The sequence below is a fragment of the Melanostigma gelatinosum genome, assembly GCF_949748355.1.
Source record: "Melanostigma gelatinosum genome assembly, chromosome: 13".
In the NCBI taxonomy this organism is placed as follows: domain Eukaryota; kingdom Metazoa; phylum Chordata; class Actinopteri; order Perciformes; family Zoarcidae; genus Melanostigma; species Melanostigma gelatinosum.
The window spans coordinates 12,199,507-12,213,766 of NC_136646.1; the positions used below are offsets into that span (position 1 = coordinate 12,199,507).

General features: G+C 47.0%; 1 protein-coding gene across 1 annotated transcript; it reads left to right on the top strand.

The window, feature by feature from the left end:
* Positions 1-1,741: 1,741 nt before the first annotated feature.
* stk17al (serine/threonine kinase 17a like) lies at positions 1,742-13,556 on the top strand. The gene is made up of 7 exons (XM_079281536.1): positions 1,742-2,071; positions 6,230-6,442; positions 9,822-9,966; positions 10,479-10,605; positions 10,707-10,755; positions 11,052-11,231; positions 11,914-13,556. The coding sequence occupies exons 1-7, from the start codon at positions 1,959-1,961 to the stop codon at positions 12,203-12,205; spliced, it is 1,119 nt and encodes a 372-aa protein (XP_079137662.1). The 5' UTR covers positions 1,742-1,958; the 3' UTR covers positions 12,206-13,556.
* Positions 13,557-14,260: the final 704 nt, after the last annotated feature.

Here is a 14,260-nt window from a genome sequence, read left to right on the forward strand (position 1 = left end):
GTCACGTGACAAACTACGAGCAATGTGATCCGCATGAGCCAGAAAAGCATGTACAGAGGGACCTGACATCCCTTCTTGTTCTTCACTCCTTCCCTTCCCTCGAGGCAGCACAAACACTCATGTCCTCGTTTAGAACCATGAAGAATACAGGCTGGTATGTGCGTCTCACCCTTTCGTCAGGAAAATCATGTGGCCGTGTGACACGGTGCTGAAACAATAAGTCAACCGGTCTTCAGGTTTCAGGCAGTTTGGTCAGACAAGCCAAGCAATTGGAAGTCATCTCATTGTGCTTTAATCTAAATCACAATCTGCAATGAAAACAGTTGAGAGTTGTAGCTCTAGATGGCAATGACTGATGTCCAGCGTGAGTCTACTGCCACGTGGTACACATATGGTCTCCTTTACGCCAGTCGCAAACTGAGGCAGAAACCCACAGCTTCCACCAGCAGTTCCTTTACCATCTCTGTAAGTGTGTGTGTGTGTGTGTGAGTGTGTGTGGGGCGCTCTGTTTGCTCAGGGTCAGCCCGGGCCTCCTCTTTCTAACAGTTTCACAGCTTCACAGTTACAGCATCGGCAAGCCTCTGGAGCTTAGGTGACACATTTGTCATGGAGTCCAGGTCACCGCCAACTCCGCGGGCCATAAATACCAATCCCTATCCCTCACTGGTTTGTCTTCATCTTCTCTGCCCTGGTTCCGGAGCGACTTGTGATGGGGAGTTTTCTATTTCGGATTCAAATAAAACATGTAATGGAATAACACAATCAGAAAAAACCCATGAGTCACCTGCACATGGTAATTCCTGTAATCTCCCTTCCAAACTGTCCATGTGCCACGCATGCCGATGAGCTGTCTAGTGAGATGTTTTGAATTATTCTCTTCAGGTTCAACGGGCCGGGAAACAATCCTCCTATCTTTTGCAGAAAGCTCTCGTACCCCAAGGGCAGCTTCCCACTCCGTCACACTGAGCGGGACCGAGTGTGAGAAAAAGCCTCACCTGAAGGGCAGCCAAGCCCAGATACAAGCGGCACGAAAACACATGCCAACGATGACAAACACGCCTGAAATGTGTGTGCGTGTGTGTGTGTGTGTGTGTGTGTGTGTGTGTGTGTGTGTGTGTGTGTGTGTGTGTGTGTGTGTGTGTGTGTGTGTTTGAGTATGAACGTGCTGTATTTTTTTGTTTGGGCTGTCAGTGGGTACAACATGGGATTAGATGTAAAGACAGAAAAGGGATTCATCAAGTACAGTCAATGAGTTAAGTTGCCATTTAAGTGTCTTATTAATAAGACCTTGCAATAACGTTTGAACTATTTGCCTGCGTTATTAAGTAAAATAACTTTATGGCTCACAAATCTAAAGTGGCACATCATAACTATTACACTGCTGTAAATGATAAGGGATGCAGTCGTTTGACGTCCTTCACGTTGACATTCTCATGATGAATGTGTGTCTGTGTCATGTTTAACAATTACCATCGTTGTATTACTTAAGGTCAACATGAGAACTATTCAACTGAAACTAATGATTTAACATAAACGAAGTCTTTGTTTATGTTTGTGTACCTGCACCGATTCGCTCCTGTCAAGTGAACGCACCACTTGCCAGCTGACTTGCACCGCCTCTTCAGCGCGTTCATTGGCTTTCCGCTGCGGAGCGTCAGCGCATGGGGGGGGGGGGGGGCGGCCCGAAGAGGAGTTTATTGTCAGGAATGTGTAGTAGCACTCAAACTAATGTACCGCACCGACTGTGCCGCACTCTCCGCAGAGCATCATCCGCTTGTTTTTCGGTGGAACGCGCGTATGCTGGATTATCTCCCGGTGGTTTGACACCGCTGCTGTCGGCTCTATAAGCGGCTTTATTTGATCATGCAACTGTTTGCTTGAGAAACCCGTCTTTGTTGTGTGTTATATTTGGTTGGAGAAAAAACAAAAGACCGATTTCAATTCAAGCGCGACTTGAAATGCCAGACTCAGCGAAGATGATCAAGAACGGAATGGTGACAAAGATCCACACGAGGATAAGAGCGGACCCGTTCCCGGCCAATTACGAGCTGGTGGGCAGAGAACTGGGCAGGTGAGCAGCGCGTGTTTGTTGTTCCCAGCGGTCATTGACCAAACGCTGATCCGCGTGCTGACTTCGCTCGTGCTGCTGCGCCTGCTGGAAATGTGCTACACTATCTTGATGCGCTTATGTAAAGCTGGTAATCATATTAGATTTGCTCTCGGGTTAATGGGAAGCGTGCTAATTGGACATTTCCAATCCCGCATTCCATCCCGGGTAAAAGCGCAGAAGGTGACGCGCTTTGGCACGCGTAATGCGTCCTGTGTCGGCTGTTTTGTTCAGTTTTTGGACTTCGTGATGATTTAAATTTAAATAAAAAGGGGGGCAGAATGAGATCAGTGTAGATGTCGGAGCCCAGAGTGTCCACACATCGGACATGTCTGACATCCAAAAGGTGAAGATGTTTCTCCTCTCCTGCGCTATGTTGTTTCTGTCACTTGTGTAGTGTCGTAGTTTCTAGTGTAAGTGGTGGTGAACATGTAAACTTCAGAATCAGTTTGGAGTCATATCACAGTGGCGGTCACAAGGGTACAGTGGCAAGACGTACAGTAAGTACACCAAGGTCCGTGAAGGAACGGTATGTGAAAACACACAAGACCTGTTGTATGTCCTTTTTAGTGTAAATCAGAACCTGTGTGTGGTATAGACCTGCTCTCCTGTCTCATACCTGCTTTCCCCAACATGAAATATACCATTTTCCTCCTGTCTCTCTTCAGCCAAATGCATGCTGTTGTGGGTCACCCACTGATGTGTGGATCCCAGTAACAGAAGTGCACATTCCAGCCGCGTTCAAGCGGGGATTCCCCAATGTGCCAGAGACACGAAATTACTTTCCTCAAAAAGCTTTCTGAATTCTTGGGTTTGTGCCAATTCTGCATCTGTCTCCAAAACTCAATTGTCACTGTAAGTTTGCTGAAAGTGGTGGGACAGCCTGAATAAAGAGTCAGTTGGTAGTGGCCAGTTTTCCTTGTCCGACATCCTGGGACAGCAGCCAGGACCTGGGGGGGGTTTGGCTTGAGGCTGCAGCCTCTAAACGCCCCCTCTTTCTCCTCTTCCCATGAGTCCGACCCAACAACATCCTGGGATCAGGTCTTCTAATCGCATTAAGTGCAGCAATGTATGCCAGCAGATCAGTCTGTACATTAGGAGGGGTGTTGACCTAGAGCAGGGGTGTCAAACTCATTTCCACTCTGGGCCACATCAGCATCACGGTCGCCCTCAAAGGGCCGGTTGTAACTGTAAGACTGTATAACTAACTTCTCCTAACATATTGTTAAATAACTCTCTCTGCATTTGATTATTGTTTATTCAAGTGTAAACATATTGTACATGCAGTTATATAAATGAAAAATGATATTTAAAGACATTTCTGTTATTATAACATAAATCATTTTAATTGAGGGTTAAGAAACCCACATGACTCTATCAAAGATCAAACTATTAAAGAAAATAACAAAGACAAATATCAAACACGAGTTATTACATTAACTTTGTTCAAAGCTGTTTGTTCACCTCTCTGCATCACTAATGTTCCTCCCTGTCGTCGTCCTGTGCATGGCAGCTTCATCCAAGAGCTGCTCACTGAGAGTCAGGTCTGATGAACATGGATAGATGATGTATCCGTGTTGTCTGTGTTTTCATCAACAGTTCATTAGAAACACAAGTACCTGCTCGTCTCTTAGCTGCTGTGTTGTTAGATTGCTGCTAGTTCATGAACTCGGTCTGCGACGGTGTTTCTTCACAAACTGACATTTGTAAAAGTCTGTATCTGGTCGGAGCTCTGCTCACATACCTTCAGCATGCACTGGGCTGTAGCTGTGTAAATATATTCTGCTGTGATTGCAGTCTGCCTTTTAATTCTTGGACAGTTTGATGTTTTTCTCGGAGGCTAAATTCAACTCCGTGTTTGGTGTCAAAATGCCGACATGAATTGTGTTCCTTCATCACCGACACGCCTCATAACACAGAAGACAGACCCGTTGTTCTCCTTGAAGCACAAACATGTATTCACTTTCCCATCTTTCATTACATTTTCTTCTCTCTGCATCAATTTTTCTCTTCGTGGACATTTTGGGATTATTTGTCGATCTTTTTCAATTGTTGGAAAACCTCTTTACGGGCTGTTGCCTCTCCTGTCCACCTGTTGTGATAGTTTTAATGTCGGTACACAGACAACATGCTATCTCATAATTTCAACTTTCTATCTCATAATTTCAACTTTCTATCTCATAATTTCAACTTTCTATCTCATAATTTCGACCATGGGGATACTTTTATTTTCAAGTCTAACTTTTAATTATTTTTCCAAAAAAAAAATATATATATATATTTTTTTAATTAAAATTTGTTTTTGCTGGTGGATTCGCGGGCCACACAAAATAACGTGGCGGGCCGGATTCGGCCCGCAGGCCTTGAGTTTGACACGTGTGACCTAGAGCAGCTTTTAGGTGACGGAGTTGAATTCTTCATTTTATCAATAGGACTCATTGGTCTGCATTTCTTAAACCTTCTCATCATTGAGCTTCGCATTGTGACTTGTGGTCCCCTGCAGAACTGTGCGCAGAACACGTTGTGGCCAATCTGTAAAGCAGAAAGAGGAAGTAATGCTTTGTGTCAGTCCGTCTGTGAAACAGGAAAGCGAGAGCTGCGAGGGCTGTCGCTTCTCATCGCGCTTCAGACATGAGTCAGTGGCCCGCTGAGGGACACAAAACGCAGACTCCACAGGAAACCAACTTCTCAATCGAATTATCACCAATCTCCAGCGGTGGCGAGGAGTTATTTTAATGTGTCGCAGTAAAGTTGACGATTGATGACAGACAGAATTTACAGAGCTGCAAATGAGCTGTGTGATCTCCTGTGGAGTCAGAGCGGATGTTTGAGAACGAGGTTTTCTCCTGTAACGCAGCTAACTGTGGGATTTAATGCAAAGAATCTCAATGTGTAGAATATAACTTTAAAGCACTGTGACGCGATGTATGACCGGGAGAGTCAGTGCATCTGCCTACAGTGACATGGCAAGAGTGTGAACCCAGCCGGCTGGGAGATAACCTCTGACCTGTCGTCAGCCTTCATAAAAAGGCCTCCTGTTGCTCCTTTTCACTCCGTTCCCAGCCCACAGAGAGCTGCGCTGAACTTGGCTAATTAAGGATGAAAAGCCTCTGACGAGGTTTGCCTTTTCACTCGAAACGTTGAGATGTTAGTTGGACACATCGACGCTGAGGTTACACGGTGTTCATGTTAGCCTGCTGCCAAGGCTCCAACCTGACTGTAGCAGCAGTGACCCCCCCCCCCCCCCCCCCCCCCCTGCCCAGCAGCGGTCTGGTTGGGTGGTCCTGGTCTCGGGGCTGCTTGTATCAGCCGACTGGTCAGCTTTTGTGCGATTGTCAAAGGAGAAGCATGGGCTCTGGCCGAGGGTCCGGGCAGGGGGTGTCAACACGGTCCCATTTGTCCCTGCTGCTGTCAGCTGTGAAAGAAAGGGAAGTGGACAAGGCCTCATTATCGGCCTGGGAGGGACGGCTGCTGATTGTGGTCGGCTCGACACGGCGAAGCAATTCTGCACACATCGGACATCCTGCCCACGCCCACGGCTGACCCCTTTACACCTCGGATGAATCCATCAATGTATATGCAGAAAAGAAAAAGAAAAACATTGGTAGCGATGACGTTCAAGTGGATCCAGCAGCCGAGCTGTTTCATCTCTTTGCTTTCGCTTGACCTTAGCCTTATCACGTCCCGGGCCTGCTAGTCGGCAGCCTTATCTGCCTCCTGTCAGACCCTCCTGAAGGCTAGAAGAAGATGAGTAGAGCTGAGCATATCAGTGCTGCCTCGCACAAATCCAAATGATGCCAGTGAACCTTCTTATCTGTGAACTGTTCTTTAACCTCGCCGATACAGCGTTGCACTCGTGGCCGGCTCATGCCTCGCACTGTAATCTAGGTTTTGCCTCACGGCAGTTTAACTGTCATGAGTATGTCCAGTAATTTTAGCCTTTCATACGCTGCAGTTTCAGTGGCCTAAATTTATTCCAGCGGTCCCGTTGGCTACTTGGGGGGAAAAGAGCAGAATCCCCAAACCAAATATATTTGAAAAAGCCAGTAATGTGGTTGTGATTATTCTGTCTCATTCTGCCTCTCGACTCACTCTCTCCCCTCTTTTTTTTTTTTCTCCCAGGGGAAAGTTTGCGGTGGTAAAAAAGTGCATTGAGAAGGCGACGGGGAAGCAGTGCGCTGCAAAGTTCCTGCGAAAGCGAAGGAAGGGCGAGGACTGCCGCATGGACATCTTAAACGAGATCGCCATGCTGGAGTCGGCCAAGGCGAACCCCTATGTGGTGGCGCTGCACGAGGTCTACGAAACCAACCACGAAATCATCCTCGTCCTGGAGTGGTAAGACACTGGACGTTACATAAACGACACAAAAGTTCACTAAAATGGCCTCGTAAGCTTTCCTCGGTGTTTGAGCCACGCCGGGTAAAATAGGGGATCGAATCATCAAAATCATTTGAATGATCACTCACCAGCAACATGCCTGAGCGAACAAGCTGTCTTTTAGAAAACTCCCCAACACATTTACTCATTTCTACTTAACGGGCATCAACAAAACTTCACAATGCAACATCCTGTGTGTTGCGTGACGAGAATGTCACCGCTTTGGTGTTTTCATGTGAATTGCCAGCTTTTATCTCAATCTGTCTGCTCTGTGAAAGAAAAAAAAAGTCTCTCTCGCTTTGAGTTATGTGCTGGTTGCTGAGGGCACAGCTACAAGTCACTCAAGTCTTTCTCACCTCAAAGAAAAAAAAAAAAAACCCACACACACGTGTGTGTGTGAAATGCATCGCGCTCGCACTGTTGTGACACGACTTCAGCCTTAAATGGAAATTCTCTCTCTCTCTCTCTCTCTCTCTCTCTCTCTCTCTCTCTCTCTCTCTCTCTCTCTCTCTCTCTCTCTCTCTCTCTCTCTCTCTCTCTCTCTCTCTGTGGTTAGCTGCTCGTCTCGTCGTAGCCTCGGCACCTCGGTTTCTCGTTATGCGACATGTCAGGAACTGTCACTTTAAATACCGACGTGGCAGAACTGCACCGAGCTCACTGTGTGAAGAATAGCGATGTGTCGAGCTACAAATGAGTCAGTTACAGCCCTCTGTGAGAACTTACTGCGCAGTGCTCGAGACTCAACACACCAGGTGAAGTTCAGTGAGTGTTCAGCGATCCAGCAAGGCCACCCCGGGCTGTCTGGCCCTGGCTGGCTCTGATGACGATTAGGACTTCGGAGGAGACACTTAGCATCTTAATTACCTCATTACAGGGAGATAACGCGGGGCAATTCCGCTTCAGCCACGTCCCCCTGACCCTGTTCCTGAACTGCTCGCTGCTCAGGCAGGAAGCACTCCTCTGCCCAGTCCTCGGTAGTCATCCCAATCCCAGACATGGAATGCCTCCTCAGAAAACAAAGGTCTCTCTGTGGGGGGGGGGGGGGGGGGGGGGGGATGTGTTTGACCTCTGACTGTGTGAAAGGGGAAGTCGCACCACAGTTCACCCCTGCATGCCTGCAGAGAAAACATAGCAGGAGGTCAGTCGGCATTGGGCAACAGTTCCTCTTTGGCCTCCAAGTGGAGCTGCTCTCTTTGAGCCTAAGATCAAGCAGCTCGCACATGCACAATATTTTCATAGCTTAAAGAGCTCCGTTTTCACATGCCAGCTCGTGCTTTCTTTCTTTTTTTGCAGCTTTCCCCTCTATCGCACTTTGTCCTAAAAGCTGCAGCGAGACCATCGGCCTACGCAAAGCTGCATCTTCAAACTGTCTGACCTCAGCATGAGTTTCAAGAATTGCAAACCATTTTCCATTTCCTGTGGGTTTAAATGCAAGCAGCAAGCAAGGCTCCCAAAAGTAGCACACACCACCACTCGGGTATAAAGTGTTATGCACACACACGCGCGCGCGCGCACACACACACACACACGCGCTCTTCTTGTAGCCGCAACCACATCCATGGTAATGTCAGAGAAATGGATGCTAGAAGCTGAATTCTAATCATCTTGGAGAGCTCCAGCGTGCGTCAGTACCAGAGAACCCCCCCCAGCATAATGACTAGTTACAGAGATGGTCACTTTGATGAAAAATGAAGGTGCATCACTGTTTTTTTTTTGTGCACAGTAGCTATGCGTTTCTGGACAATGAATCACTGTGACACTAATCCAGGAAGCAGTCTTTCGTTTCCTGCTCGAAAGGAAAATGTACTGTAAAAAAAACTCAGCCAAGAAGGGTTTTGACCAAACACCCTCTCCTTCAGAGCGAAAAAGGTTGACTTGGTTTCCTGCTGAAGTGGAGAAATGCTTCATATGTTCCCAGCTCGTGCCTCCGAATGGTTGTTCAGCTCCTCCGTGTCCTCGCTAATGTTGGCAGCAGCGGGTTTTGTCTCGCAGCTCGGTGCAGGAGGGAAGGGGGTCTCGCTGCACACTGAAGTAGTGTGTGCATTAACTCTCTTAGAAGGAAGGGGAACTGTTGAATTTAAACAAGATGTCCTTTATCGAGATTTGAAACCCTCTCGGGCGCTCTGTTGACAGCTTAACGAAGCCAATGGTGCAATGTCCGTGCTAAGTTCACAGATTCAAGTTCAACTTGCTCATTTCCTCTCCTGAATGAAAACACTACAGGCTTGCTTGCATTTCATTTACACATGCAGATCAGTGCAGTTTCACTGTCTGTGGACCAATGACGGATATCCTCAAAATCCCCCAAAACATGGGTGCTATTTTCACAGCTGAGGATAGTAGTAGTAGTAGAAGGAGGGGGGGGGGGGGGGGGGCTGGTTATGTAACAGTCGTGCCCACAGGGCCTGGTCACAAAAATGTCCTCTGAAGATAAAAAGCATGTGTGCCATCTAAATCCCCCGCACATGGTCCTAGTTTGTTTGTGTGGGTGAACTGTCAGCTTCAGGCATTGATCTGACTGATGGGCGCATCCAACGTAAATCCACCATGTCTCCGCTTTACTAAACTGTGTTACACAAGCGCAGCAAGACCGGGCAGGACTCTTGACTATTCCTTCCACATGAATGTGAGAAGTTGTCTAACTACTAAATTCCACACACAAAAGAACCCGGCTAATCCCTGATATTTAATTTGTTTTGAACAAACGAGCGAAAAACTATGCAGGCTGAAGCGCACACAGTGTCTAGTTACCAACCTGACACGACCCCTCTGCCACCTTCTGTGGCTAATTTATAGCTTAAGATTCCTTTCTACTTTTAAGAAAATGTTTTGATCAGTTATATGCTTCAGTCTCCCCTGGTTTGATTTGGTAAGTTAACCCGCAGTATAGCAGGCTGTACAGCCTTCTCTGCATCAGCTGTAAGCTGATATGACCTTTTCTTATCGCCTGTAATATTCTTGCTAATGGGAATTCTAAAATGATATTGATTCACGTTGGACTCGCATGCAATGCGTGGATGTGGACGGACTTTGTTCCTCCAAGTCAAAGTACACTCATGAGGAGACGGGGCGTTGCGTCGTTTTAAAGACACTGGAAATGACTTCTGGTTTGTTCACTAAGACTGTTCAAATGGGACGAGTAGGAATTTTGCTATTGTGTGACTCAAACTGAGAGGAAGGGTGTATTTGTGCAATTTATTATAACAAGTTAAAGGCAACAATTAAGAAATGAAAGTAAGCCAAACTGAACTCCACTGGGTGGCTGCGCAGCTCCTTTTCCTTCCCATCCCCTCCGTGTTTTGGTTTCTCACTTTTCCCTCCTGTGCTTTCCTTCCAGCGCCGCCGGTGGCGAAATCTTCAACCAGTGTGTCGCCGATAACGACGAGGCCTTCACGGAGAAAGATGTGATCCGGCTGGCCAAGCAGATCCTGACGGGAGTGGCCTTCCTGCATCGGAACAATGTGGTGCATCTGGATCTGAAAGTGAGCACGGTGAAAGATGATATGACTATATAACACCAGCCTGAAGCAGCTATGAGTTCTGTTATGCAACACTCGACTCATTCGCTGTGTCACGACCCCGTTCCCACGAGGAATCAGTCGGTAAAGGAACCTCGCTGAGCCGTCGTGTTTTCTTTAATGGCCTCCCCTGGGGGGCGGGGGGGGGTGTAACAACAAGGCAGTCGTCATTGAGGTTTTCTTTCGACATCGCATCTCGCAAATTAACCACGCGTCTGGTTTCTCAATGCATGTTGTACGACCCCTTTGAAAAGCCAGTCTGACCGAGAACAAACAAAAACAGTCTCACGCACACTCCAGTACCTGGACTCATGCCAGTGTTTGGCACGGGTATCCTACCTGTTCTCCGTCTCATCTGATCGCATCTCAAAGGGAGACTGACGAGAACCCCACATCCTCTTGGAACCGGTTACCTCAACTGCTTTGACTCATGTACCGTACCTCCGTCTAATCTGTGTGTGCGTCCTCCTCTCCAGCCCCAGAACATCTTGCTGACCAGTGCCCGACCTCTGGGGGACATTCGCATCGTGGACTTTGGCTTGTCCAGACGCATGGACAACCTCACAGAGGTCCGGGAGATCGTGGGTACCCCCGAGTATGTTGGTGAGTCCTGATTTAAGGCCTTAAATACCCAGAATCACCTGTCTTTTCAATGTGAGGGGCCGTTTGTCGAGACTAATTGGGGCCATGTGTTTCTCTTGCAGCACCAGAGATCCTGAACTATGAACCCATCAGCACTGCGACAGACATGTGGTAAGTGTGCTACAGCAGTTAACGGGACTATTTCCACTCATTTAGACCACTTTAGTCAGTTTTGCGTCTGAGAATAAAAGACGTATTAAAGAAGTTGACATCACCTCCCTAATGTGCAACAGACGAGTCTAGACCTTTGACCACAAGACCATCTTTGCTTCATTCTACATTGCAGTTTATTCATGACTGAGCGCAGTGGAAGACAGACAAATGTGTCCCAAAACAGATTCTGCAACCATCAACGTGACAAACTGTCTCGTAACTTCCTTTCCCTTTTCTTCCTCCCCGTCTGCCAGGAGCATCGGGGTCCTGACCTACGTCATGCTGACGGGCGAGTCGCCCTTCCTGGGCGACGACAAGCAGGTGACATTCCTCAACATCTCCCAAGTCAACGTCGACTACTCGCAGGACACGTTCGAGGGCATCTCCTCCCTGGCTGTTGACTTCATCAATACCTTGTTGGTTAAAAACCCCAGGTGAGCCAGTTTACTGTAAAGATGAAGATACAATCAGGAGTTGTGACTCAGTCACTTTGAGCTGATTCAATCACCAAGGATGTGAGTCAGGTTCACACTGGCACGGAAGTGCATCCGCATGCGTCTAGATGAGTGTATGTGGTTACAAGATTTACGTCACTTCGACGAAAGCTCTGACGAACTTTTTAAGAAAAAGAAGGCCACTGTCGTCGTGTTTTGACACGACACCGATGTGTCAGTTTTGTGCGTCAACATGTTAACGAAAGAAGAGTTGAACCGAGGTGATTTTCAAGGGCAGCTTTGTGACCGTACTTCTGATTAACTTAGCTCGAACCCTAATTCTGATTGAGGGCTCCGAGACTGAGCGAGTACATTGTCGCCACAGAGTTGATGAAAAGTAGCAGTGGCCTCTGTCTCACATCCAGAGCCATGATCTCCAGTCAGTATCGTTTAATTGCAGTAAATTACTGGCGGCGTTGGAAAAAGTGGAAGATTCCTCAGTGTTGGAGTAATCGGTGGGAGATGGAAGGGGGGAAAAAACTTGAGGTCAAAAAAAGTGCTTTTCTTTTGTGGTTTTCCGACCCAGATTGAGTGAATCGGAAGATCCAGGCGATCCGTCGGTTATGTAAACTCTCCGGGAATTTCAAACTCATCCGCAGTGTTATTGTGTTTGTGTGTGCAGGAAGAGAGCCACGGCAGAAGAATGCCTCAACCACCCCTGGCTGAACTCGCTCGCCCATCCCAACTCCCACCCGCACCTCCACGCCAGGTCGGGCTCCTCTGTGGACGAGCCGGAGACGAGCCACTCTGAGTCGGAGCCCGAGAGCCCGGCTCCCTCCCCCGAGCTGGACCTGATCGGGTCGTACCTGGCGTGCCCGGGCCAGGGGGGGCTGAAGACGGGCCGCGGCGCCTTCTCCTTCAGCGAGCCACTCTTTCCCACGCGGCCTGAGATCAAGCAGGAGCTGATCTGCTGAACGGCTTCTTGGCAGGTGGAGAGAGACTGAGCGAAGTGGAACTTCGCGGAGCAGACGCTGAAAGCCAGTGAGCCCGGTCTGACTCGGGGCCACGCTATACGGATGCTGTACGCCTGCTGCTGGCTGCTTCTACTGCTGTGATGTCTGTGAGGCTCTGTGTGTGTGTTGTCTAACACCTCTGCATGTGTTTGAATAATCCTCGCTTCTCCGTGCTGATTCATGATCGTACGGAAGAAAAGTGAGAGGAACAAAGATGCAGGAGATAAAGGGGGTGGGAGAAGAGACTCGAGGACTTTGCCGCAGGACTGCACTGCTGCCTTAAAAGCGACGTGCTTTACACTGTGGCTAGTTCACCCCTGCACGCACACTGGTTTCTCTTTTTACCCAATTAGCCTCTTGAACTGTGTTTCAGCGAGGAGGCAGCCTTGGGGAAATGACTTCACTCACTGTGCGCTCTCATCAAAACACGTTATGCTTCGACTGACCCAGACGTACCTTCTGTGATGAGTTTTGTTGAAGGATTTAAAGGGTTTTAACACATGGTTGTACTTAACTAAAGAATTAAAGCAAAGGACTGCTCCACTGTTTGTCATGCCACTTCACCCCCTAAAAGACACAAAGCCCACATCAATGCTTGAGTTTTGAAATACTAGCATTCTTTCTTTTTTTCTTTTTTTTTGAAGGACAATCTGAAGCACTTTTAATTTAGTTATTGGACATGTTATAGTAAGAAACCAAAGGCTCTTCAAGCACAGTCAGCTGTCACACAATGTACTGTACATGTTAACCATTTTACACAATCTACTGTTTTTGTCACATTACCTTTTATTCACAAAGTGCCACCTTTTTTTCAACATCACTTCTGTGTTAATATTACAGTTTTGCATTGTTTTGTTGGCTGTTGCACAAATTGCACAAGTTTTTTGTTTTTTTGTACTTTAACTGCAAGGTTGCCACAAAATTCCAGGCTCTTCAAATATTGTGAAAACATCAGTCTTGGGAAAAAAGGGGGAAGGCAGGGGTTGAAATAGTGATTGTGCTCAACTGAAGATTTGTATAATTGTGGGATGTTTGCCTTCAAATGGGCGGAAGCAGAGAAATTGGAAGGAATTTCTCAAAACAAGTACTGAAATGTATGTTGTGAGTTAGTATTAAGATGAATCTGTCAAATAATCGATGCGTTTTTACATATGAATGTTAACATCATTATATCATTTCTTATCTCGTACGTTAACTTTTACTTATTCCTGTTGTCAGGCAGGTTTGCACTTGTCCTTGTGGACGCTATGTCAAAATGAATAAATGTTGATGACATGCATTACAAAATGTAACAAAGAAAAATACAGGTGCATTTTGCATCAAACTATTACACTGGTGTGTGTGTGTGTGATTTGTTTTTTGATTTATTATTATAGCAGAATGAAATTTAACATTAGCAGCATTACTTTATTTTCCAAGCAGTTTTACAGACATTCATGGTTCCCAGAGGATATCTCCTATGACTTTGGCTGACTTTTCCTCTAGTCCCTCCAAATACCTGCAGAACGTCTGATATGCGCATCAGGTTTTGCTGTACTCTGTATTTAGCAGTCATTGGCAACCGTTAACACGCCAAACTGAACTACAACATAAGCATTATACTTATTTTTTAGCATGTTGGCATTGTGACTGGGAGCATGTTAGCATGCAGATGTTAGCAGTGCCTAAGAACAGTTTCAAAGCTGCTACGCTAGCATGGTTGTTGAGTATAATCACGCAGATATTAGACTCGTTGTGTTTTTGATACCTTAGAACGAGCCGTTTATATCTTCATATGGACGGGCTCGTCTTCACAGACATGTTTCTACAGTAGCCTAGAACGGACCAATCAAACACCAGCGCTAGAAAGGGCCGTTCCTATTTTTAACGTTTTCGTGCCGGCCACTGTAATTCTCCTACATGCTTGGCACATGGGAGAAGTTTCAGTTCGTTGCAAACTGCTAGATGCTGACAAATCCTACACATTGCACCTTTTAAAGGACCGGCCATTGGGATTGGGCCCCTCTGCAGCTCAGC

Bases quoted from the DNA above. Each gene is read 5' to 3' on its own strand.
- stk17al (XM_079281536.1), top strand. From the start codon at position 1,959: ATGCCAGACTCAGCGAAGATGATCAAGAACGGAATGGTGACAAAGATC. The intron at 6,443-9,821 runs GTAAGACACTGG...CTTTCCTTCCAG, and splicing joins ATCATCCTCGTCCTGGAGTG to CGCCGCCGGTGGCGAAATCT. The intron at 10,606-10,706 runs GTGAGTCCTGAT...TTTCTCTTGCAG, and splicing joins GGGTACCCCCGAGTATGTTG to CACCAGAGATCCTGAACTAT.